Here is a 27785-nt window from a genome sequence, read left to right on the forward strand (position 1 = left end):
GACAGTTAAATTTGGTGCGACGAGATTAGTCTATATGTTAGAAATTCTATTGTATTGGAAACTATAACTTTTTTTACTTACTAAACTTTTTTAAACTAAAGTCTGGTTTAATTGACTCCAAAGAGTAATACACAAAATCCCCCATCTGGGATACGCTCCTTGCAGCATAATAACGAAAAACGCTCCTCATATTATAAATCCAGTTTTCGCAAGTAGATGATAGAAATTTCAATACCTAAATGCCCTCAATAGGTGTATTAATGCGGACTTGTTCACATTTAACACTCAATGATATCGTATATAATTGATACCTAGCGTTGGCTATTAAATAATGAAATAAAAGGGTAATTCATTGTGCCTATTTTGATCAACCAAAACCTCTATCAACAAAAAGTATTATTGGTTATAAATAAAAGACTTAATTACAGAAGTATTAAGTAGAAAATTTCCATAATTTCGATCCTAATTAGGTCAACCCGTGATTGTCGATATTTACGCGACAGAAATGGGTTATTTCACCATTTACCGTGAGTCAGTTTCAAATAGCCACCTGTTGCTAATCCTCGTATTGCAGGTTTACTTGAGTTCGTTTAATTCCAGCCACCTCCTATTTGAAAAATCAATTTTCCTTCTGAAATAAAATTTATCATTGTAGTTTTCCATAGAGAAGTTCAAAGGCACGCTGAAGGTATAACAAAGAGGATGATTGCTCGCCAAGAAGAAAGAAGCTGGAGTATAGACAAACAATCTTTCTGATCCGACGATAGACGGACATAATTGAACGAAATACAAGATTTATCTATACAGGCCGTATAACGATAGTTAATTGAATGATGGCAGACGCTGGATAAAAGATATCCTTAGACATCCGCCCATGTCTTCTTCCCTCCTCAAAAATCCTCTACTGGCCAACTTGTCTTTAATCGGGAACACTGCCATAAACCGCCTGAAATCATTTAAAAATTGCTCATCATGACAAATCCACTATCAGACTTTGCGATGAATTCATCATATATCCATCACAGCTATGTCGAAATTCGATTACAGCAGTCAGAGAAACTGGGGTATGAAATATTTTAACTCATCATATCAATTCACTGGTCCTATAAGATAGCTTGATTGAATTTAGAAAATTATTGGATAAACGGATTTCGCGGCCGGATCGAATAATGTTTCAGGATGTGTCCTTTCCCCGCAAGAGTAGTCCCGTAAAATTTGTTTCGTTCGAAGCAAATAGTACGCGAACCAGATTACACAATGATAGCTAATGTGCAAAGAGGTTAAATAGAGACCGATGGTGAGGTAATAAATTGTAGCCTCTAGTTTCCACCGCTTTTTGTCGCGTACGCTAGGGAAATAGAATGAGAAGCGAGTTACGCAAATATCGTATGTTTTGCGTAGTTTGAAGGATGATTGAGGAAATCAATGCAAGAAATATTAAAATAACATTATCATATAGAAAACTTGAGTGATTGAGGGACTTGACGGCCTTCAAATAGGCTAGACTCTGCTGTCCATATAATACTCATAATTTATAAATAAGCTGTCATATCCCACTCTCTAAAACATACTATAACATCTAACTTTCCACAAACAAGTCAGATATGTAAATATAATTTGCACCGACGGCAATATGAATAATCTCTCCATAAAGACGCGATCAGAAGGGGCCACGAAACTAAGAGGCAAACATGTCAACCAAGTTTTACTCGAGCAAATTTCAACACACTTTTTTATTTATTGTTAATATAAATGCATTGAACTACGAAATATTCAATAAATTGTATGATAGATCCGTGAAGGCAGGGAAAGCATGACTAGGTATACAACTATGGGAACATAACACTGAGCATGTGAAACATTCAAATTATCCGGTATTAGTTAGGAGGAAATGGACGCTATATTAATGATGACGAAGACATTTGGATTAGAAAATAGAGCATTCTGCCGAAGAGGACATATCATTTAAGAATTTATCATAAGGGCACGCTTCCTAAAAAGTTTGGTTGAGCGTGACGTGTTATGATGGTAAATAAGAGTAGGACAGATAAAGAAATTATATTCAGGGAAGTATTTACGATGAATAGGTGCGTAGCGACGAATAATAAAACTATGCAGAAGAGACAGGACAATTTCGATGTATGCCCAGCTAATATTTGATAGGAAGGTACGAGAGAGCCACTGAAACAAATCCAAACCGAACGAATAAACTGGAAAAAAATAAATAATGCACTTAATAAGAGACTAAAATGCTATCGGCTGAGAAGAAGAGGTTACTAAAACGCCAATTTTTTAAAGAGGAGCTTTTTACTTCTTTGTGTGATTTTCTTCGTTTGAGAACTTACCTTCGCAAATTACCGTCTATGTCTGAATATAGTCCCCCCCCTTTTTTCCCAAAAATGTCGGTGGTAAAAGTAAAGGGGGAACTATATTCAAACGCATTTTTTAGATTATTTTCTCAAACTGAAGTCTCAAAATTAGGGGGGGGGCTATATTCAGAGAGGGACTATATTCGGAGAAATACGGTAATAGTTTTTGAGTCATTTACCGGAGTGATACTTCATTTAAATTAGTTTCAAAGGGCTGTTATGTTATCACCATTTTCGTAGTTATTCCGAACAAAACACCTTGTTACCCTTGATCTCTCTTTCTTTTAAGCTTCATGCCATAAGACAGAGAGAGGTGGAGAAATGAGTGCAATCCAAGCTTAAGTCAAATTCACTATAATTATTGAGGAAATAATAACTGCCACCAAAGAAAAAGGGGAAGGTGCACTTTTCCGATTCCATTAGATCGAAACTTAAGAGTTAATTCTAATAGATCCTATGTGCGATTTTTATACCTTTGCACATAAAAAAACGAGTTCAATGTCGCTCCGGTAGGTAATAGTACAATTTTTTCAATGATGCTTATTTTATTTGTCGTTCTTCTAACTTAAACTGCACTTCACTCTTTCGCCAATCTCTTTCTTAATATTCATGCCTTGAGTCGATGCTTATGGACTCATTTCAGCCATGTTTGTATTTATTTTTCTAAAACCTGAGCTCAATGTCACCTCAATGAACGTCGGCATTTTTTTCCGTTTTTACTCCTTTGTTCGTAGTTCGGCGAAGGGAAAATGCCTAAGTAAAAACCGTGAATTACCCTGTCTCCATTCATTGTCTTTTTTACAACTAATGCCCCAAATCGATGCTAATGGACTACTTTTTCCATGTTTGTACCAATTTTTCTAAAACCTGAGCTCAACGTCACCTTAACGAATGTCGGTATTTTTTCCCGTTGTCACTACTTTTTTCGCCGTTCACCTAAGGGAAACCGACGAAGACGACCGTGAATTACTCACTCCACTCTCTCCATTCTCCGTCTTGCTTTACAATTCTTTCCCCAAATGATGCTAATGGACTAATTTTTCCATGTTTTTATCAATTTTTCAAAAAACCTGAGCTTAACGTCACTTCGATGAATGTCAGATGATTTTATTCTCGATGTTACCACTTTTTTCTTCGTTCACCTGAGTAAAAACCTCTCTTTACCCCCCATATCCTTTGAGCCTTGTCTTCCGCCTTCTCCTTCCTTCGTCTTTCCTTCATCCCCCTCTCCCTTTCCATCACTTCGACCTCCCCCTCCCCAACATCCTACCATCTCCGTTCTCCAAGTCAGTAGCAGACCGCAGACCCCTTCCAAAGACGTCCCCCTTCCCCACAACCGATATCCCCCCGACCCCACAACCCCTCCCCTCTTGCCCCTCATTCCCCCACCCCCTTCCTGCACACTCAATACACCTAACTCCAATCCCTCCCTCCACACGCAGAACCCCCTGACCCCGCTCACCCCCTCTTCTCCTCTTAAAACTTCTTCTTCTTACCAGTTCTCTCTCATCTCCAACCAGCCAACACACACACTCGTTTTAAGGGACTCACAACATCCTTCCCCTCTCGGAAGAGCGGTGCGTTTTTTCGCCTATCGGTTCGGGAAAAGAAGCCGCTTCAATCCTGCCGTCTTCTCGCGAGCGGTGGGGAAAATTGCGACGGGGATATAATAGTGACCGGCTTAGTTGCCCGTTTTTACCGCATCAAAACGTCTCCATCCACGCGGATCTACGTGCACACCTGTGCTCCCGACGATTTTCTGCTGGAGATAAGGTCGGTTTGACCGCGTCCTCTTCGGGAGAAACATTGGTCAAGGCCTCCGCGAGGTCGGCGTGGTCTTCTTACGCCCCGGTGTGTGTTGGACACGGACTATTTATCGGAGAGCGAGTATGCAGATTGTACCGTCCTTCAAAAGGTCCTGAGCGTATTTCCAAGGAAGAAGATGCAGTTATTGTCTCATCGCTTGGTGAGAAGCGTTGATGAAGAAAGGCGAACGTAGTTTGTGACGTGGACCTCTGTCGTCACCAGTATATTTTCTCCTATTTTGGAAAGGACTTAAAGGCTAGAGGCTAGGGTAGACAGGAAGAAAAACGAGAACGTTTTCTAAAGAAACTGAAGACGATAGCTGGATAAAATATAGTCTACTTACACCTTTCTGCCTAAATCTATCCCACAGAGGATACGTCGGGCTGGATCAGAAGTATAACGTAGTGTTTTGGGTGTCCTTTTCGCAAAAACGTGATTGTTGATCACATCCCTTCGTAACGTTTCTCAACAAGGATACTTCTTGCTTCGTAATTGAAGAATCAAGTAGTGTTTTGCGTGTCTGGTTCACCCGAGTCATCCCCAAAGTTCACCGTCATCCCCCACGAAGCATCGCGGGCGACGCATGGATGGTTCTCCGGCGGATGTCCACCCCCGCGTGCGTCCACCTCTGCCGTGTCACCGCCGTCGGACCGCGGGCAGTGACCGGGCGGCACCCCGGGCCTGATTCCATCCGCCAGTGACTCCAGTGAAAAAGCTCGGCCGGAGAAGGGCCGAGTCCCGCGCGTAGCCCCCAACAAGTGTTCACCACGCCGGAAAAAGATACAGAGGCCATGGAGCCCGCGATGGGTACCGTGTTTTACTTCCGCGCCAAGGGATCGCGGTGGAAGCTGGCGCGGCAGAGGAGCAACCCACGGTGAGTCACGGGTACCGCGATGGAAAGGAGTTGCAGACCGTGGACCCGGGTTCAAATCCCGGAGATTTAAAGGCCTTCCGATCCCTTTTTGCGTGCTTTGTGAGCACTCCTCATATCGGATTGGACGTCATGCTGTGGTCCTCTTGGCTCTTTTCTTGGAGCAGGCGAATGCCGTCGCCGTGCTTCTCTCCCACCCTTCCCAAATGCACAAATGATCCTGAGTTGTGGGTCTCACCCTCCAAATATGTACCTACCCAACCCAGTCACGTGGAAGAAATTAGTATATCCATCATCATATACGGGGGGAATTATTATGAGTAGTAAAGTGACCCGTAAAATGAATCGAATAGGTAATATTACTTAGTTCAATTGAGAGGGATTGGGAAAATTATATTAAATTCAGTACAAAATAATTGCAGACTAGAAAAAAAATCTTCACAAAGTCAAACGAGGTTCACGCCATTATAGTAAAGTTTTCCCAGATAGGAACCTGGAACTAAATTTTATTTTCTCGTCTCATTTGTAGACGCCTAATATTTCTTAATGCTAAAATTTTAATGCCTAAATATTTCGTAATTTTAATCCATATTTTTTGACGCAAGTAAGTCAATCCTTTGCCTTCAAAGTATTAGGTTGGAAATTTATTCGTCTTTGATATTGAAAATAATTGCTTTAACTATAATTTTGGCGAGTATCATGTACTGCAATGTTTGATGAGCCATTTTGTCAATGAAAAGAAGCGTAATATGTACTAATAAGTCCATTATATCTCGACTAGGAGATGATATCCATACCAAGTGAGTAGAAGATACTTTCCAAATATATAATTATCTCCCTGGAAAACAAAAGATTCATTTAAATGAGGCTTCACCATTAAACAGTTACGCCACACCTAACGTCAATTTGTAACAGTAAAAGAGACTTCATTTCGTCAATTCGACGAACTACTTTGACCGGACGGTTTCGACTTACGATGTGAAATTACCTTTTCCTCAACATCTCAAAGTTATACATTAAGAGTTTTTCCTAGGGTCTGCTGTGTTTCAATTAAATTCCAGGTTTACGTAGTAAAACGGTGCAGTTCTCAACAATGAGTAGCTCAGCTCGCCGCATCTTTCGCTACATTATTAATATTATTAGTTTTAAAAACCTAGGATTGGTCAGCAACATCCCCCCGTTTATCAGAATCTAATGCTATTTCTAATTCACATTTCCATGTGCTTCCCATTCCGCCAATTCTTCTCGAACAGACCCACGTATGTTTCATGACCAATTTTGCGTCGCATTTCCGTTCATATTTCCCTTCTCTATAAAGTCCCTAGCAATAAAAAAGCAATCCTCTTTGTTTCCCTCCCCTACATCCATCCCTTGTCACAGATAATCAAGAGCTCGAAGCATATGGTTCGTGAAAGGATTTTATGCGAGGCACATTTACTAATCTGAAACACCTTACCGCAATATTTGCTTTGATGATTGTTATCACAAACCATAATAGTGCTCGCGACATTTATGGAGGAGGCAGAGTACAAGGACGGCGCTGAACTAGAGGAGAAGATGCTGCACCATCTGTTTTGGGTTTTATGAGTGGTGCATTACCTCTCACACAAATATAAACTAAGCATTAAGTCTAGTTAAATTTATTTTCTGAGTATAAAAAATAAAATAATTTAATCTTTGCTATGTAACCACCCTTTGATTTTCCGGAATACAGCCACGCTGATTAAATATTTTTCGTACTTTCGGGTATAATTAAGCTAATGAGAACTATCATCTCCCTTCAAGTCAAAGTAAAGCTGCGTGATCTCACGAATAAATTGACTAGACGGCTCAATGACAATATAAGTTCCTTAATCCAATTCAATGCTGAACAAAATACAGAATTCAAACTTTGTTAGTTCGAAACATTCGTAAAAATTACGTCACGGCCAACTCAAAAGAGAACCAAATTTATGCCATTGAAAGCAGATGCGGGAAGCGGTAGAGGATACTCGGTGTGTGAGCAAGTCAAGCGCAACAACTCTACTGGTTAACAAATAAACTCTTAAATACTATTTTTAAACTTAAATTTACGAAGTTATGGTAGATTTACGTGAGATGAGCATAGGATTTAAAAAAACATTTTTTCATTCGTGCCACCAGTCTGGCTTCTAAATTTAAAGACATGTTTCACATTTGTCGACTCTCTCCATTTGTTTACTGATTTTCCCACGGCAAGGAAAGCGGGGGAAGGTTTGTACAACGTCTTTCTGATTGAGTTTTGAACTAACAGCCCACTAGCGCTTGAAGTTGAGTAGCGGACAAATGCAAGCATTGGATTTCCTCCCACCCTACTCCAAATCTTCTAATTATCCACCCACACACAATCTAACTCAATGACTCCAATTTTGGCAAGTTACCTCAGCGCTCCTTCACTGAATGTGGGCTTCACACTCCATCTGCCACGCACTTGAGTTTAAATCATTGCCGCGCGTGCTCCCATTAGGTTGGAAAGCTCTGCAGCTTTCTGTTATCATTAATCTACCGCCGAAATATACAAAATCAAACTCAGCAATGAGTATATATTTTTAGTATCATATAATTATTAACCAACATTCCACCCCTGCATTTATTAACTAGTATGTTTATTTTTTATTTCTTATATTATAAGCATAGCTGAAGAAAATTACTATATGTATAAGAGTTGGAAACAGTTGCAGGCTTCACTTGGTAAATGCCCGTTGTCAGAGGGCTCTGTACGCAACACCTAATCGATAAACAGCGTAGAATAATTTCATGAAAACACACAGTAGTAATTAGTAGTATTTACTACTTAAATGTTGGAAAAACTCCAGCTTGATTTGGCGTAAGCCCGCTTAAGGAGGGCGCTTAGTGTTAATCCTGACCAGCATACTGCGAGGCGAAATTACTTGAAAACAGACGGTGATAATTAGTTTGAATATTAAGGTTTGAAAAAGTCTCAAGCTTCACTTGGTGAAAGCCCGATGATACACGGTGATAAGCGGAACTCCTGACCGGCACACAGCGTGGCAGAATTTCATGATTAAAAATTATTCCCTGAAATTTTATTGTGTTACGTTTATATTCAGTTCAATTCTTTCAGTTCAATAGTTCAAATATCATTTAAAACAGATTGCGCTCGTGAAAAAGTATCCAGCGATTGTATAAAGGTGAGGAAAATAAACAACATTTCTGAAACCACAATAACGGTTATATTTGGACCAAAACGTAGGATTAAAGACATGATAATTAATATTAAAAACAAAATATGCCAATCCACGTAAAAGGGGTACATAAATGCCAATAGAGAAATATTTTTGTTCACTAACATCATCATTCGTCAGTGATCACTTTGCTTCGAAGAGACCATCGGCGTAGATGGCTGCGCGCCGCCAAGCGCTGCAAAAATTACCTTCGGACGCCGCCGCCGCTATCAAATTCCACAGTCGGCGCACAAGTCTAAACTGAACTATGGAAAGAAAGCTGCCCTTATCGCGGATATATATGGTCACCCTTTTAGTGCGCCACATTTTTTTCTGCACTCTCTGCGCGGGGCAGTTTTTGGAGGATAAATCACCGAAGGTTAATGGTTTTAAAGAAGCCGACCGACCCTCTCTCCGACCGCGGGGATGGACAAAAATGTTTTGGTTTCCCAAAACTTGTCAGGGTCGTTGTACCGGGCAGGTTATTTATCGTGTGTCACCAGGTCGTTTTTTTTTCAATTCCTCCCTCACGAGGCGACGCAACTAGAAGGATTGGCGCTGCTCTTCTTGGGTCGAGTAAACCGGTTCATACGGACGTTCAATTTGCTCATTTCGCAACCTGTTCCCCAGAGATTTCTAAACTTGTTGCTTCTACTCCAAAAGATTGGTAAATCGATTATATCTAGACGCCAAAACCGCTGGCAAATACTCATTACTAAACGGAATCGAATAGGCTTATATCTCATCACGTTTTCTCCGAAATACTGGTTTGAGAAATGTTCGGGCTGGTAATTAACGGTCCCCCCAAAGTAATAGTGGAAATACTTCGGGTGAGAAAAATGTGGCTTCAAAAAATTCACTCGCCTACTACGCTAACAAATTTTATACAGCTTGTTTATCATAACTTGATAATTCAGTTACTCGTATGGAAGATTTTTTTAAAGTAAAAGTGTCATAATCTTCGTCAGCCTTTAAACAACACTACTGGCCAAATTTATCTCAATTTATTTCCATACAGTTAATAATTACCTAAGAATTGATCATATCTTCTGTTATATGATAGGGAAACGTTTTACGCGAAGTCAAATTAAAATAATATGTGAAGCATTCTAGAGACAATAAGCACTTTCTATTTATCGAAATAATTACTAATTTCATGTTCTTTTCCGTGAGACTGCTATTTTTATCCGTAAAGATTCAAAGTATTCTACTAGTACATTTGATCCTTAATTATAAATTAGGCCCTAGCATTGCGCTCCGGTTGGAGTAAAATTTATTCGCGCAGCCACAGTAAAATTCTAATTATCTCCGCGATGTCTGCATGAGAAAATTTACACTATACAACGCTACGTTAAATCCCTCTTAATTTCTCCGTCAGTTATTGCTAAAGGAATTACGCCAAGGAAGAATAAAAAAAAAGAAAAAGAGGTGTAATGATGTAAAAAAACATAGGAGTGTCCGAAAATTTCGCTCTGGGCCTAACCCAACCAATTCAAGGTCAATCCCTTGACGGAAAAACGACAGACCATCGAGGAACGCGGTTGGGGCGTGAGTGGACCACTTTGCTTTTGTATGACATTTCCCGGTTTCAACTCCTGGGTACATTGTTCGGACACCCAAAAAAAAACCTGAGAAAAAGGAGTGAAGCAGGGAAAGAAGCTGTGCCTCTACCCATAATGTGTGCATTCACCCGTCTATGGCTAAGTCCGGAGTGAGCTTATCCTCCCATAAAAATCCAAACCAATCTAAGGTTCGAATCACCTAATAAGTGAATAAGCGAATATTCTCCATGTTGAGCCCGCATTATGTTCGCTAGATTTTGCTAAAAAAAATAAATAGTTAACGGAGGAAGAGGCGAAGAAAAAACATATTTCGCGCGGCAAATAAAACATCAACAGCATAGTCGGAACGATAACCTCTCCAACCAATCTAATGTTTGAATCATCTAGTGATTGAGTATATGAGCAAATATCCTCCATGTTGAACCCGCACAATGTTCGCCAGATTTTCCTAAATAAAATAAATAGTCTAAGGAAGAGTAGGAAAGAGGTTTCGCGAGGCAAAAAAAACACATCAACAACATAGTCGGATCGAAAACTCCACTCCAGGGCAAACCCGAAACCAATTCAAGGTCAATCTCATGAGGAGAACGCAGCAGAAGCACTCAAGGCAGAGAGGAGGAGGAGGATATAAACGTTGGAAACTACCGACGGATACACTCGTTCTGTGGAAACCACGTAAACGAGCTCATGAAACCCGCCTCCGTGGAAAAAAAAAAACGAATTAAGCGGAAAACGAGAGAGAGTCGATGCGTGGTTGGTACCCTAATCACTCTTGACAGTAAGCCAGCCGCATGGAAACGCAACAGCATCCTTAGAGTGTAGCAGGGAAGAAAGAAGTGGGGTGGGAGAGTCTTGGTGGGGAGTTGGAGGAAATAGGCCACACGCCCGACATTTTAGCGTTGCGTGAAGTCGCCGCTCGTAATTTGACAGGGGGCGAGGGAAGAGTTTGATTTATGTCTCGGCGGCGAGAGAGAAAAGCCGAGTCAAAGGGGAAGACGGATGAGAAATAATGGAACGAGACTGAAGGAAAACTAAAGATTACGCATTAAAGATCATTCACGGAGGAGAAGGATTTTTGTTTTCCGTGAACTCCCGCGATGAATTTTTCACGGGTTTCCGATCGCGTCACGCTCTCTATTTCTGCCGAATTTTCAATGGTATTTATTTATTTTTTTGCCACACCACCGAAAACAGCGCTATTTGTCTTTTACATCGGGTTTTTCACAACCCTTAATAATTAAACGTACAAGAACATCCATGCCGACCATAGGGGCAACCTACCCAGGCGAGCCTCGAGCCCGCGACTGCGTATGGCAGGCGAAAACTTTTCCCCGCCGCCAACAAAGGCCGGCAAAAATTTGCAACGCTCGGGAATCGAACCCGGGTCATAAGAATGGCAATCTTTCATGGTACCGCTACACCAGCAGATCTCATTGGAATAATTTTCTATCGTCCTCAGAGGAGATTAATCGGTTTTCAGGCAGATTTCAATCAGCCCTGAGGACAATGGAAAAGTATTTCATTGAAACGTGGGTAGGAAGGGAGAGGATGAACCGATTGGAAGCCAGAGAAAGATTCGTCGCACCTTTCATAATTATTTCCTCAGAGTACTCACAGCGCTTTCTGGTAAATTTTGACATAAAATTTACCAGAACGATAAAATTTGCCCCAATCAGTACAGGATACAGGAAAAAAACTCAAGGGGGGTGCAAAAGATACCTAGAGCTATCTTTACTTTTGTAGTAATGACAAATAACTGAGTCATGCGAAGTTAATGAAAGTTTAATTTAAACTAATAACACGCATATACAAGACAATAACATCTTGTGAAATAAAAAATGTTAAAATTGTGGTTCTGCAAATCTGTGCTTCCGCCCCCCCTCCTTGCGCCCCCCCGTATGTATCCGCCACTGGCCCCAATCAAGCGGCTACCCCATTTATCCCATTAATTACGTATTGAAGAATTGAAGATGGAAGTTAAAATGTACAAAATAGTACTATTTCAGAATTAAAGAGAGTATTAAGAGCTTATTTGTTCTTGAGTTATTAGTTAGACCTTCGAAATTAAATAAAAATAATAAAAACAAAAACATTTTTTTTTCAAATTCTGAGAGTCTATAAAAATGTTAATTACATCTCTCAGCCTCCACGCATGAGAACGATTGTTTATAATTTAATCAGCGATAAGAACGACGATGACAAAGGATACGTGGTCGAAATGGGTGAATGAGCGAGAGACTGTACAAAATCACTTTCTAGAGTTCAAAAACATTAATATCTTTAAGTAGTATTAGGCAAATACCACCGATTTGAAACCGTTTAAACACCTTTATGTTCAATTAGCTTGAGAAAACACTAGGTAATTCCTCAATCGGGCTGCGTTCTTGGAAATATGTCCCAAGTAAGCTGCTACCCCTTACAGCCCAAAATAATCAGACTTTATTGTACGAACAAGAGTTCTTAAAGTGGCTGCGCAGTAATAAAAAAACTGAGACCAAAATTGAAACACCTACCTTAAATATCACTAAGGGAAATGGAAAACGAATAAAACCCCTTTTATTTACATATCGTAATTTCCCAATTGAAATGAACAGCCTGAAGGCATACGCTATCGCCGGATACACCCTCTGAGTATACTCTGAGCAATTAGGTATCCTTCATGGATCACATGATCAGAGATTTTGCCGCTCCACTGTGTCTTGACTACGGGGAGTACTCATATTCTCATATTTGCGGATAATCTATTTTTCTTTTCCCCGTATGTCTAATCCTTTCTGCCTATCAGTTTTACCCTGTTAGCCACCTCTAGCATCAGTCACAGCTTTGATGAAGATGAGTATGAGTGACTCAATATGTGAGAAAGATAAGCTACCTGTTGAAACGTCAGCGATAAAGAGCCTAACCCAGCACCTAACTTGAGAAGGTTTTACTCACCTATACGATACGGTACGGTTTATTTTTTACCACTCTTTGTTAGGCTATAAGTGCAATATAGGTGCTAATACGCTATATATGCAATATGTACGGATTAGCTTTCAAATAAAGCATTGTTTCGAAGTAGTTAAGCCCAGGGTTACGTAGCTACATATATTCCTCAACAAAATGTACGGAAAAAGTCGCACCACTCTTATCAAGTCGCATGACGCAGCTCTTCTAGTCCTAATTGGAAATTCATGCGTGTCCCGAACCGAGAGAAACCTTTTAAGACTTGCCCATCCTGATGTAGCTGGGGTTATTATACGGATTGCATTACTTTGCGGGAAACCACAGGTGGCCCGGGTAGGGAAACTGGTCCGTTCACCCTGCTTAACTGTCTCCAACATGTCTTCGCGGTAAGTGCGTGACGGTGGAAACTCTCATTTAAGACATCGGCATTCAGCCTGGAGTGTTTCTGGCACCAAAAGGGAGTGGATATCCGAAACCAAACAAAGACCTGCTGAGGATTCCGAAAGTAAAATGGTTGCCGAGGGATCCACAGAAAACATTAACTTAAGAGTCTATACAACTCCTGCTCGATAAATATTTTTATCCAGAGGAATAACTTGTTTCAAGCTTATGTTGTTATGTTGAAATTTTCAGGACATACAAGGTAGATCATTTCCAAAAATTTTCTTCGTCTCAAATACGTATGAAATTTTACAGCATTATTATTTTTGGTTTAGTAACTTATACACTGGAGATACAGGCAATTGTTGTCAAGGGTCTAGTCTATTCCCATATTCTATAAATTTATGAACCTAGTACCGCTGTTACCGAAAATTCAGAGTCTCCACTGATCAGCCATTCGGCGCATTAATCACATGCAATCCAAAGTACATTTAAGAAAAAATTGAGTAGAATAGGGTGGAAATTTTTGCCACAGTCAGTTGAATATAAATATCTCCTTACATCCACAATGTTACGGACGTAGCCAGCGGGTCTGTGGGGGCGTGAGCCCCCTCCCCGAAAATGTTTCCCTTGTGGCGACTACCCGCAGAACAACTGCTAGGGAGACTCATAAAATAAGGGGCACCTATCCTCTGACGCGCCATTTCTCGATATATATGTAGTTACACTTCATGTTGTCTCCCAATTTCCAACTATGCATAGGTATAACTTTCAGCAGTATGCGAACGAAATAAGTATCTGCTTAAAAGGATTTTATGGTTTTCTGATGCATGCAAATTTACAACAATTAGCCGACCTCGATGGCGGCGGAGTAAAGTCCTCGTATGCAAAAAAAAGAGGTCGCGTGTTCTAGTTCCGCCTTGGTAGATGATTCCCATACAGGGCATGGTTATTCGTTCACGTGTAGTTGTTAACAAGTAGAAAACCCCGATGATAAAGGCGAAAATGTGCTGTTTTTCGGAGGTATGGGAATAAATGAATGTATAAATAAATAAAATATCAGAATATGCAATCCTCATACCACCCAAGCTCCCACGACGCAAAGTTATGACTACTTGCCTGCACTACGTGCAAGGGGGAGACATCGCATTGCACATGGGCCTAATTCGGATCCGTAGGAATAATTGTCTCCAGCTATCCGATTCCAAGGGCAACGAGGTAGTTCACGGAGTGAAGTGTTTCCCCTTGAACTAAAGGAACTCAGGTTCAAACGCGAAAGCTTGGATTGTCCACCACTGGGTTGTGGGACAAGGTGAACTCCACCCTCACTGAATGCAATAAGCCTAAGGGAAAATCGGTACGTAACTGTGTCATCTTGCATTCATCGATGTACACAGTGCTAAGGATTACCAAGGCTGACTCGACTTAAACCGTAGAGTTAAAATGAATATGGGTTGAGTGAGTCGAAAAGAACTTTTGAAAGCCCTAAAAAAATTCGCTATTTCTAAAGGGATCACGATTATATTTTAATCCGATTATAGCAAACGGATTAACGATTCACTTCGTATAAATGGATGACAAAAATTTTAGAATACATTATGGATAAATGACAAAAATCTGTTCGTAACAAGATTATTTTAATAATCAGACGTAGCTGCAGCGCGGCTGAACGTGTGAGATAAATAAAACGAGTCGTATAAGACTACAAAATTTAACCTGGTATGAAAATTTGATTTCATTAATTTTTCTAATCAATTAAGGGAGAGACTGTGCAATACTGATGAAAATATAAAAAAAAATTCAAGAAATTAAAAATAGCCATTCCATGAAAAAGAAAAAAATCCAAGAAATCCTTTTTTGCTGAATTTGAATACTATGTAGGTGGTCACGCTTAGTATTACGAGGACTAGCTCACTACTCTAACTTACCATACAATAAACCATTTTTCCCTCATTATTTCCATCATAATATGAAAGCAATTCGGATAGTAACCTCCGGGCTGAAGGGAGAATTTTGAAACATATTCCATTTGAATTAGCGCAAAATCTCTCCTGTTCTTACAGCCTGAACTTGGCTCCTCCTGATTATCATACGTTCACTGCAATGAACCGTGGCTTGGGGACATTTCGTTGACGATGAGAGACTTAAAAACGATGTGACACATTGGTTAATAACGCAGGCGACCACTGTTTATGAAGAAGGAATAGGTAAATTGGTAAAACGACAAATGCTTGATGATTGGGGAGGCTACGTTGAAAAATATAGGTACCTTTTGTACCTTTTGATGAGTAAATAATTTTTTTCTCTGCGCTGGTTTGTTTTTTTTACAGCGATTCGGAGGTTCCTGAATTTCCCTCGTAATTACCCCTAGGACACATTTTCTCGCTGAAATTGAAACGCACCTCGGTAGGATTGGCCCTCTCATAATGAACATAAATTTGGAATGGAATCAAAGTACTTCATTTCCAAATTTTTAAGACCTGCAGACTATATGGCGACTTCCCGAACACTTCAACCATATTCGGCGAGTTTACTAACCTACTTGGCAAGCGAGTTACGCGTGCAGCCAGCCTCTCAAGGCCACTGATACTCAATCGTCATCGGAAGGAGTGGGGATTGTTTTATTTTCCACAAGAAGGCTCCATAGAGATTTAATGAATCAATAGGTACACTGAATTCAAACATTTTGTTCCTATTGAATAACAAACGCTGCTTTCAATAAAGACATGCCTTGGTTAGAGAAAGATAACATTAAGCTCTAAAAACGTTTATCGCCGCTTTTGAAATGAGAACTTTAATCAGCCAAATACACTGGTCGGTGGCCAATTCCTAAAGAACCAGCGGATTAACTGTAAAATTATTTAGCCATTCGTAATTCGGAATTTATACGATCCTAAACTTGTAATACCCATGTATTTAATAGAGTGATAATCTTACTATAGACAAAACTAAACTTATCGAAGAATTAGCATTTAAATTGATGCTAATTTACGATCATTTACCCATAGGATGTCTTGTCTCATTGTCAGCCATATGCCGGGGTAATTTAGCCCATAGTAATTGTTCAATGCATTCTGTCATCTAACTACATCAAAATAAAAGCTAAATCATGAAATATAGAAGTTTGAAAGGGTGGGATTCGATGCCCAAATTCATGATGGAGAAAATGTTTCGTTAAATATACAATTCCATTTTTTCATTTTGCGATGAAACTTCTTGTATACGATAGCACTGAAGCATCTCACACAATCCAATAAGAGACTAATTCTATTTAGAATAATATGATACCACAATGCAATATTTGGATACAATAATAATGATAAACTCAACAACTTTCAAAGCTCTCAAAATTACACCGCAACTAAATATTTTTGGAATGCAGACGTATGCGTTGTCAGTAATCTACGATATCCTTCTCAAGGACCTTAAAAGCATGAATGGCATTATTATCAGGCTGCTATATAAGTGACGTTTACAATAACTTTGTAACAGCCGCAGTTGTAATTTTACTTTATTTTCCGAATTTATAATTCTATATGCCCGTATTTTAGCAGCTAGGGCGCCTCAAGTTGGCACAAAATAGAAATGTGTAACGTATATTTATAGAATTTAATCAATTATTCATCAAGTAATGTTGGACAGCATTTGCCATCTCAGCCTTACTGTATATTCTAGTCAGGTTATTAAAACGTGCGCGGTTAGAATCTAAGTGTAGAACTACTTTTCAAAGTTCCCCGCGTATTGCTTTATAAGAACAACGCATCTTCTTCTGCGGGAGAACTCGTCAAGGCTTCTGATGATTCTCACCTCAAATACTCTTCAAAAATTCCCTATACATATAGTACATCTTTCTATAATTCAACACCATATACTAAAAGTAAGTAACCATGTCACCATTACCATGTTCACCAAGCTCACGTTAAATGTAATAAAAAATGGAAAAAGTGGCGACTTGTATCAATGTCATTTAGAGTAAGGGTTCTGGTCTTTCGACTGGACCATTACGGGACCATTGCCAATGAGATGAGGGGATGAATTCTACAAAGTGAAGGAGATGGTCTTAGCGCGTCTTTAAAACGCAGAAAAGAAATGGGGTGAGAATCATTCTCCCGCGACCATGATGCCATGACTAGGATGGGTGCGAGCTTGCTAGCGTGGGCAATGTAATTCCAGTTTCCAGCGCGCGTGAGAAGATTTCGAAAGGCCTAAACCACGGGAAAATAGAAGGGAACATTCCTAGAGGGCAAATAAATTAGCCTATTTGCGGTGATCTTTCAACGGTTGCATACTTAACCCCATGCGCTCAAATGAGGAGTCAAGCGTCATGAAGTTCCGATGCCAAATCTTACAATGAAGAGTCTAGCTCGTCATAGATTTTTATAATTTTAGCACTATTTAGGGGAAAATATAAATAATTTGACAGCTTAACAGTGTTAAAACATCCACGATGAACATAAAGACCTCATATTTCATGAAATATGATGCATTGGAAGAAATAAAATGATTTTATACGAGTAGCGATAGCTGTGCTCTCGATGTATTTAACTAGATACTTTACAATATGAAATGATAATCAATTATTATTTCACTGATCTGCTTTGATTAAAAACTACAAAATATCCAATAATTCCATTTAAAAAGAACCACAGAAAAAAGAAATGGAGGATAGGAGCGCGGTATTCGGAAAAATAAATTGAAGTGGAAGGAGTTAAAATTGTGAAATAATAGATTTTTCGACTGAACGGCACCCGAATACGCAAAAGTGTCAAGAGTACCACATGAATTTTGTCTTCTGATAAGCAGTTGGTCTGTTAACAATCACTGCGGACTATTTTTCATGGGGCACATTATTGTGCAGGTTATAAAGTACAGCATTAATTTCTAAATATGGCGTGCAATTGTGAAGCGAATGATAAATTTAAATTTTGGTGCGTAAAAGTTGCTTTCAAGAGCAAAATCCGGAAAATTATCTTTTTTTGTTAGGACTGCATGACAAACTGAGAGTCTATAAGAAATGAGCATTACAAAGCTAGGAAATAGGTATAAAGATATAGCGTATAAATGAGCACGAGCGATAAAATACATTCAAGCCTGATACCGTAGAATCTGATTATGTTCATATCGTAATATCTGTATAGGTATTTATCCATAGTATTCTATTTACTTGTTCGGTATTTTCATCGTCTTATTGTAAAATAAGAATAATGTCGAAAAGAATGAAGTCATGCATTCGATTTTGAAAGTGAATTAATTCGGAATTGGTAAGTTCTACTGGATCTCTAAACCTTGATATATAATCTTTATAAAATCTCTAATATTACGTCACAAAAGATCCACAGGTAAATCTTAACAGGTAAACAGATAAAATCAAAAGATCTTATAAACCTAGCGCGAAAAAATATCATCATGCGTGCGCAAAAAAAATCTCTGCAATAAAAATACGCTTACGCTCATATTGAAAAAAAATCTCAGCAATAAAAATACGCTACGGTTATATTGAATGATAAATCATGCCTATTACGATATCTAAATGGTATCAGAGTGAATTAAATTAAGACCTGGTAAATTTCGTGAATTCCAAACAAGCTTTCATGTACAAAACCCCTCACATTTTTCAATATTTCCGTGCCATTATAAGAAGCCAATACTAATTTACATTAAAATATTACGTTGAACATGCAAATTTTACTTTATATCACTACGAACCCAAAGTTCCCTGAAGTTCCCATGAACTACTGAATACATATACAATTTTCTATGAAGAAGATATTTATCCTAAACGCAAAATTCGACCCTTCTTAGAGTCATAAGGACTTTGTGACGACCGTTTTAACAGCCGACTGGAAAGCCAAATCCTGAAATGGCTTCCATAATATTCGACGTAGTGGCAACGTAGCGCTCTTGTTACATTATTTTATATGCCATGCAAAAAAAGCATTTTGACTCTAAGTTTCTTTCGTGAGTAAGCTACTCACACAGGAATCCTTGTATGACCTTCCCGATATCAGTTTTCCACGTAAAACTTCCTAATGAGCTGTCTCCACAGCAGTCGCAATAGAATTACACCGCTATGCCCGCGGATATGAGATCCTAATTTGATTAGACCGAGCTCATGATCCCTAACTCTCGCAGAAAGGTTTTGACCAACGGCAGACCACCGCAGGCATAAAGAATGTTCCCTGCTTTTTTTCACTTGCGCATTTACTCAGCCCTTAAACTACGGTAACGGCCCCTAACAAAGAGACAGCTGGCCACGAAAAGATTTGGGGGAACCAATTACAGCATCGAGGATATCCAACTTTACGTTTACAGCCGCCGGGGATTGAAATGGGAAGGGAGACATAAAATGCGACCCGTAGATTTGAGGTGGCCGATGTATATGACCAAGGGTTATGGCCTCGAGGGAGACACATGAATTCCACCGCTACCCTTGGAACGCGGAATTACGCCTTGAGGACCGAGAGATGGAAGCAGATTTTGATCCACGATATTCTTGGTTATGTCTTTGATATACCTATACTTTTATGTGGGCATTTTGCCGCAGAAAAGTCTGAGAAAATGTATCTTTTAGTCATTCTTAATTAGTTTGATAGACAATGATCACACACAAATTATTTTTGCATGATCGAACGTATTTTTATTAATTAAAAGTAACGTTTAAAGAATGTTTCATTAAAATATTACATCGAAAATGATAATAGTTGAAAGTTTTATCCCGTTGAGTCTTAGCAACTTCGAAATCCTTCGAACTCTGACAACACTGAAAAGTTAACAACTAGCAATTTCGGAAACAAGATTTTCTGACAAATCGAATCTGAATTAAAGAAAAAATATAAGGAAATGGTTTTTTTGCCAGGAAGACTTCATTAGTACATATATTTTTATATATATTTTTCATCAATTCCACGAAGGACTAGGGCAAATGAAAATTCCATAAGAATTTTTGTAACACAATCCCCAAATTCCAACACATCTCCAAAGAATGAAAACCTGATACAAAATCTGATATTGTCTATGAGATAATGAGAGCAGCGGGAAGAGTGTCAGATCGCCTTTCTCTATCAGAGAGCTCCTTTACTTCGCCAATATCTGCTTCACCACCATTCAATGCATTGGTATATGCATACAAATGAAATACGTCGGCGTTTGATCTACGATTTGATGCTTCTAAATTCCTTTTTTAAGGTTTATTAAAGAAGGGTTTCTATTAATCAAATCAAAAATGTATTTACGTACTTTATCCAAAGCCCATGCGTAGAAGATAACTCTGCGGGTATTAACGTTGGTTACTCATTGTAGTCTTAGGCGAACGTATTACGGTGATCTTAATTTCTCTAACATCTGTACCATGAGCCACAAAATAATCTATCATTCCTTCCATTGACTCTTTTTGTGAGTCCAATTTTTCAATCGATCGTATCACAAACAAAGGGAACTACCTCTATTCGCCAGAAGCATCATATCCTTCGATATCAAAGGTCGTATTGAAATCCAGAAGTGGCGTAAACAGAGGGGAATTGAAAACACATTTCTCGCCAGGGACCTTAACAATGAGCTAATTCATTTCGTCCTCATGTAAACATTTCGTCCTCAGTTAATATTTCGGAAAATAGTATGCAAGGTTATCTTCATTGAAAGTCGGTGAAGTATTACCATTCGTACTACTTCCTTAATTTATCTAACAATTTAAGGCGGTAATTAAGTCGATACAACAATTAATGTAGATTATAACTCTCCTAAATGAGGTTAGTAGAATTTTGTAGGGATTACAAGGCCAAACTGATATTCTTAATGATAAGCTGACATGACTGTTTCAGGCTTTGGAGAGGGAATAAACATTGGCCAACGGCAAATGTTCTTCTTAGGGTGGATGACAGTTTCAAAGCCCCTGTTAAAAACATCAGACGGCAAAATTAATTGACCCAGCATTATTTTCATAAAGCAATATCGATACATTCATTGGTAATTATGCTGGTTATCTGGTCTTTGATTACCACTACTCAATCAATCTGAGATTCAAAGCTCAGGCGAATATCTCACTGATATCACGTCTATTCTAATTTATGATGGGCGTACTCAAAAGACTCCATAGCTATCATTATAGCAAAAACTACGATAACCCTACGACATGATTTATTATTCTAATAGGTAGAACGCTGAATCATCAGAAGCCAATTGTCCAAATAAATTGTGAGTCAAGGAAAGTTTTTCATTAATTTTTCACGGCGTTTCCTCTTAGCGGTCAAGAAATTAAAACTGAGTTGGGTGCGGTCTGAAGTTTTCCTTGATTAATGAGTCCATTCGATCATCATAACCTTGCTCAAGTCGTTATCATTTAAGTTTTGGAACCGTAGAAGGTCTCAGACAACGTCAATGGCAAAATTCTTGACGTTCAAATCATCTAGCAAATTATGATTTGAAAAAACTCCCAATAATACGAATGCAGTATAGCATAACTTCGTTAACTCAATTAGAAATCAAATAAATCTCATGAAGGAATTTTTAAAAATGTAGCGAATTAAATAATATGAAAAGAAAGCAACAAGGAGCATGATCAAGGGAATAAAATCATCCTTTTTATATCTGTCTCGTTATCAATATAATTTTAACGCCTGATGTATATTAATTATCTAAGTACTCCATTTTTTCCCATTTAATAATAATGATAACTGAAATTTCAGTCACGAAAACGGATATATTAGCCTAATCTGATGTGCCGAAAATGTTTATATCGATTTTTCGATTTAAATGCTTTCACTCACACTTACACTGGAATTTTATATTATTTGTAAGCAGGCAAAAATGCGAATAGAAAGCGATAGAAATCATGTATGTAACGATAAAGAGGAGGAAATACCTTAATGATAGCAGAGCCAAACAAAGGAATATGAGATTAATCAAACGCTACATCGTGTATCATTTGAGAAGCATGGTCATTAATGCATTCACGATATTCACTGGGTTCACAGAGAAGTATTTAACGCATATAAGCGGAAATTATAATGATAGAAGCTGACGAAAAAATTTATTTCTAGGTAAATTTTGGAAAAGTTTTCGCCCAATTGTTTGCATCAATATCTTTACCATGAAAAGGGGACACTCTTATTACGTCAAACCAAACTAGACATCAACAAACCACTCCCCTAACTTCAAAACGAAAACTTTAATCCCTCTGTCATTATATTTTACTTCCAATGTATATATTACTTATGTTTACGCTATACATTTCATGAAATGCAGTAAGATGACTAACATTCTCCCAACCAACGATCGATAAAATATAAAGATTTTATTCCACGGGAAGAAAAACAATATGCTACCAAACTCAGCTTAAAACCATATTTTTTATCTTGCGCGTCTCAGAATATCTAAAAGATACCTCAATACCATATTAAAATCTTGGGCCCGCTACCTACTAAACAAGCCATCTCCACGAAATTTTTCCTAATCCCACCGTTTACATAAATCGCAGTCCTTCCACACATCGACGAATGGGAGGACAATTCATGCGATCTCAGATGTAACTGGAATTATTTGTAGTGGGTACCTACACCGAGAGTTTAAGTGCTCTCAATTATCATCAAACCATTAACCATTTTACAGATTGGTTGCGTCCTTACACCTTCTGTCACGCGTCTTTTGAAGTCGAATCAGGGCTATTATTTGAGCATCACCATGAGTTAATTTGAAAGTTTATCAACCGTTTACAAGGCTTACAAGGAATATTTTTCGAAACCGACTTGGTTGCCGAAACGTCGGCAGCCATGTCATCATTGACGCGGTGGGAAACCCGAGCAACCTTCCAAGAATATCCTTCATTTTTTAGTGCTTGGTATGGAATATGAAGTACATAACACTTCCATAAAAGTTTCAAAATATAACCTCCTGACGGAAAGAAAATACAGGCTTTCTACGCTATTTTTTTCTGGAAATAGAATTCTTTAAATTATATAATCCTATTCAATAAAGAAGTTTGATTAGCTTTTCCATATTTAGTATTTAAATATCTGCCTGATCCCCCACCCCAAACTTCCCTTTATAATTCTCAGCGAGGTCTATTTCCTCCCATTTAATCTAAAACTCCTATCCTCATCCACCTCCTTCCCCGCTTACCGTAAATTATTTCCTCTAACACGATTATTAACACCGTGATTCAACTGCATTCCATATCAGAGGATTGAAACAACTTTGTAGAATTTACTCTTGAATTCAATTAATGAATCAATGAGTCTATATAATGTAATAATCAATGTAATTTAATCTATCGTGTAATCAATTAATATAATATTTTAGAAACAAGCCTTATAGAAGTTCGTAAAACCTTTGAGTTGTCCTGAGGATGAGTGCCGAGTCGGAGCTCGAAACGTCGGCAAATATGAAATTTTTAACCCGGTGGCACGCCCGAGAAAAATTAACCCACGTGATTCCTCGGGAAAGCATCAAATCTTATTTCTAGAATCTAAATTTTTTCTACCCCACGTTTATTTTTGATCCAAACCTAGCACACATTTCTCTCGATACCCGCGGAGACTCAGAGACGGGAAAAAAATTCCAAGATAAAGCGCGAAATGGATTATGTAAGATAAGTTTCCACTCGATTTCTCTCGCTCAGTTTTATTTTTTTTATGCATTCCTCCCCGTAGAGTCTCTCTCTCTCTGAGCGAAAACTTTTGATTTCTTAAGCGTACGCCAGGGGTGAGGAGGCAGGTAAAAGGAAGTCGCGAGTTATTTTTAGACGTCCTATCCCACACGAACGGCCGCGTTGTTCCATTTGCGGAATGTTAAGAGAAGGAGTCCATCGGGGTAAAAGCTACCTCTCGTTTGCCCGCTTACGGAGCAAGGAGGCTGTCCACGGGAAATGCAATTAAGAGAGCTGGGGTCGGAAGCAGGACGGCCGACCCCAGACAGCTCGTAGAGAAGGCTTGTCGGGTGCTCCACCGGGCAATCTCCTCCATGTCCACTAACTTGCTCTCCTCAGCATCCCCATTCACTCCTGAGGATGGAGTACGACTCGTTTCCCAAAACGTCGGTGGCCATGGAAGATATTACCCCGTGGATCACCGGAGCAACCTTAACTACCAGCATACGCTGGGGAAGCACCAGATCTTATAACCCAGAACGCTTGTCCACACAAGCGGCACACCCATTGGTGCTCCCATATCGGCGACCGAAAGTAATATCCATCCAGCATCGAAGCACTCTCTGGTGTTTCAACCGCGTATGACGTCTTGGAAGGCTGCTCGTGTTCCCCTTCGGGTTATTAATAACATGGATGCCGATGTTTTGGAAACCGAGTCTGTTTCCTTCTTCAGGGCTATTTAGCTCATCAGCCACTCCCAAAAAACCGACTTGGTCGTCGAAACGTCGGCAGCCGTGTCATCATTGACGCGGTGGGAAACCCGAGCAACCTTCCAAGAATATCCTTCATTTTTTGAGCTTGGTATGGAATATGAAGAACATATCACTTCCATAAAAGTTTCTCTGACGGGAAGAACATGAGAACATGCAAACTTTTTACGCCATTTTTTCTAGAAAAATATTATTTAAATTATATAAACCTAGGTAATCAATAAACAAATTTTCATTAGCTTTTCCATTTTTAGTCATTAATTATCGTCAATTTAAAAAATATTCTTAAGTCTTTCATATTCATCACATGTAAACGGTTAAAATTTTATCGTTATTTTTGCGATTTCATTATAAATGTACCAGCTACTTTTGATAAAATCTTTGGGAATATGAGAGTAGATTAGAATCCAATCAGTAGTAATTTTAAAAGTTGAGAATAATGGCATAAAGGCAAATAATGAATACATTTTTACCAGATTAAACGATTAGTTTTTTTCTGGCATTTTACTGCTCTAATGTAGAATAAAAGTAATAAAATGAATATGGCCGGAATTTAGCGATGCATCATCAGACTTACTTCTGGAGTACAATATTCTTCTGTGAAAAATATTTACGTAGCTGATTACGTTACATGGCATTAAACTAACTTACCTGAAATGGAAAAAAAATCATTTGAACAAACGAATCCGGGTAACTTTGAGCCCTCTCAGAAATATTTCTTCTATAAAAAAAATACGAAATCACCTTCAAATTAAATACATTTAGAACCAAGAAGACCCAAAAAATATCTTTCCTTGCCATCTTATTGAAACCTCAACTTCAAACATCAGACAGCCATACGTTCCACAATAAGCATACATATCAGTATCCATCACGCTTATTGTTTCATTGTGGTTTGGAAGACAAAACGCCCGGGCTGTAGTTACGAAAACAAAACCTGCTCTTGGTATCCGAAGCGAGAGTTTTAAAGTTTCAATCTTTTCGCATCGCCGAATATTTTAAGGGACGAAGGTGCTACGTCACTGTCTGCGGTCGGCAAGGTATTCTGTCACTTCGCGTCCAAGACAACAGCTTGGGACCGCTTTCTAGAAAGGAAACGGGTCTTTCGCGGACTTCAATTCCTAACCATTCTCCACCTCACATACATTATGAAGCCACCACCATTGTCGACAAGTGTCAGGGCAATGAGGTCATACACCATGCCACAGAATCACTCCTCAAGGTCCGTTTTGCCCTTCATTTTCTCAGTGTGCCTCCACAGTCTCTTGTTTTGTTTGATAAAAATTATAGGGTAATCGCCAGCGCAGACTGTGAAGAATGAAGATGAGTAATTGGCTTATTAGGAAGAAGAGATATCGTTTTACTAAAAGGGGAACGAAATAAAACAGATCATGATATACTCTATCAAATAAATATACTCCAATGCATGTCAAAGAAACGGGAATATGCGATCGTCCAATGTTAATCGTTAAAAGTTTTATCGGATAAAAGTCCGAATTGGCAGCATTTTCGGAGGAATGGCAATAAATAAATACACATCTATCAACAGACCAAAATCGGAGTGAATTATATGCCCAAGAGAAGATATTTAAGCGGAACTATAATAATAACTAAGGCGTTTCTGTTCTCGATAAGCAATGACCTATTGGTTCCAGGTTTGAATCTGAATGAGGGCCTTTTGGACGGTACCCAAAAATATTCTCGTCGTGCGATGTGACTTATGCCCAAGGCATACAGCTTAGAATAAAGGAAAAACCCTGAATGTGTGAATTCACACGTTAGTGACTTAGTTTGGGATGGGATCGACGGATAAGTATTTTACGGACAAAATCCGCGTATAGTATGACTTAAAGGTCCAATACGATCAATTAAAAGAAAATTGGCTATAGCTTCACCCACTGACAACGTCTGGTCTAGCGGAAATGTTTACATTTTAAGGGAGCACTAAGTGTTAATTCACGTGAAAATCGGCAGCACGTGAAAATATAAATGCTTCAAGCATAAAGCTCCTTCGCCAATTAGAAATTTACTGACAACGGGTCTTTCGCGGACTTCAATTCCTAACCATTCTCCACCGCACATACATTATGAAGCCACCATCATTGTCGACAAGTGTCAGGGCAATGAGGTCATACACCATGCCACTGAAGCTCTCCTCAAGGTCCGTTTCCTGGTAGCTTAATTCAATAACTAATATCTATATTCGTGTCACATTGAAATGGACCACAAGGGTGTTTCATCAAAACGCACTTGAATTACTACCGTTCATCGAACACTACACGTATCGATATTCAAAACACAAAAGCTTAGAAATATACGGCCAGAATGATATTCTACGAGCAAGTACGAGTCATAATCTTCCGAGAAGTAAAATTTTAACGCATTCATATCTACCAGTATAAATCCATTTAATTAATACGAAGAGATGTCATAATTCATCAGAGGTTACGTTCCCGTAGTTAATTATGTTACCACAATAAGATTAAGTAAGGTGTGAAATTTAATTGTACGGAGCTTTTGACATTGAATAACTAGGGTCATTTAGCGGTTGCGGTACACAGAGCGACAAGTACAAGAACAAATGCCTAGTCTAGAAATCTCACCACAGATATAGAAACGGTTGGTCAATATTGAGAGAGATATATTTCAACGACCGCAATACATTGGCTACTGCGTATAGAGAAGAAATATGAGGACAATAAAACGACGAACCAAAGACTGAGAAGAAGTCCAAGGCTCACCGAAGGGTGACTTTATATCTTCTTGATTGTCATTTTGCACTATCCTCAAGGGTATTTCTTGCACAGGGCGAGGTGGACATTTAGACAACTAGCTAACATCGATTTTCCCCACAAAACTCTATTCTATTTTGTATGTATGTTGAAATATAAAAACTTATTACGCGCATATCAATTTAATGGAAAAAACATGTAATTGCATTTGCTTTCTATGCATATTGTACATATATAGTTCACGATCATTGCTTTATCGAGTCAATTTAAAATTGCGAAATTGTCATGGGTAACCGCAAACGGCAAAAAGAAGACAATAATCAGTGGAAGGGTTTCACCTTCACCTAGGGTAAAGTTTATTGCGTAGTGAATTGTTTCTCTTACATTGAGAATGATTCCTGGATAGAGTTCCTAGGTTCCCCGCAAGGTGTCAAGAGTGATCCGCGCCTTAGCGTTCCGTTTCGAAATTACTCCGAAAGCTTATATTGTGATGCTCCCTATACATATATCAGTTCACTATCAAAGGGACATTCATTTTCTAGTTGAAAGCAAACAAGGAATTTTTC

General features: G+C 38.8%; 1 protein-coding gene across 5 annotated transcripts in view; it reads left to right on the forward strand.

Moving 5' to 3' along the window:
• Nucleotides 1–27785, forward strand: part of LOC124164525 (neprilysin-2-like) — a 160246-nt gene that overhangs the window by 102780 nt on the left and 29681 nt on the right. For 4 of the 5 annotated variants that reach the window (XM_046541876.1, XM_046541877.1, XM_046541878.1 and 1 more), the window contains exon 1: nucleotides 3879–5049. The exons of the other annotated variant lie outside the window; for it this stretch is intronic. In XM_046541876.1, the coding sequence (XP_046397832.1) occupies nucleotides 4967–5049 (83 nt within the window). In that variant the 5' untranslated portion in view covers nucleotides 3879–4966. Of the gene's footprint in view, nucleotides 1–3878; nucleotides 5050–27785 lie in introns of those variants that run through there. 5 annotated transcript variants of the gene reach the window in all.

This window comes from Ischnura elegans, chromosome 8 (genome assembly GCF_921293095.1).
Source record: "Ischnura elegans chromosome 8, ioIscEleg1.1, whole genome shotgun sequence".
Classification (NCBI taxonomy): Eukaryota; Metazoa; Arthropoda; class Insecta; order Odonata; family Coenagrionidae; genus Ischnura; species Ischnura elegans.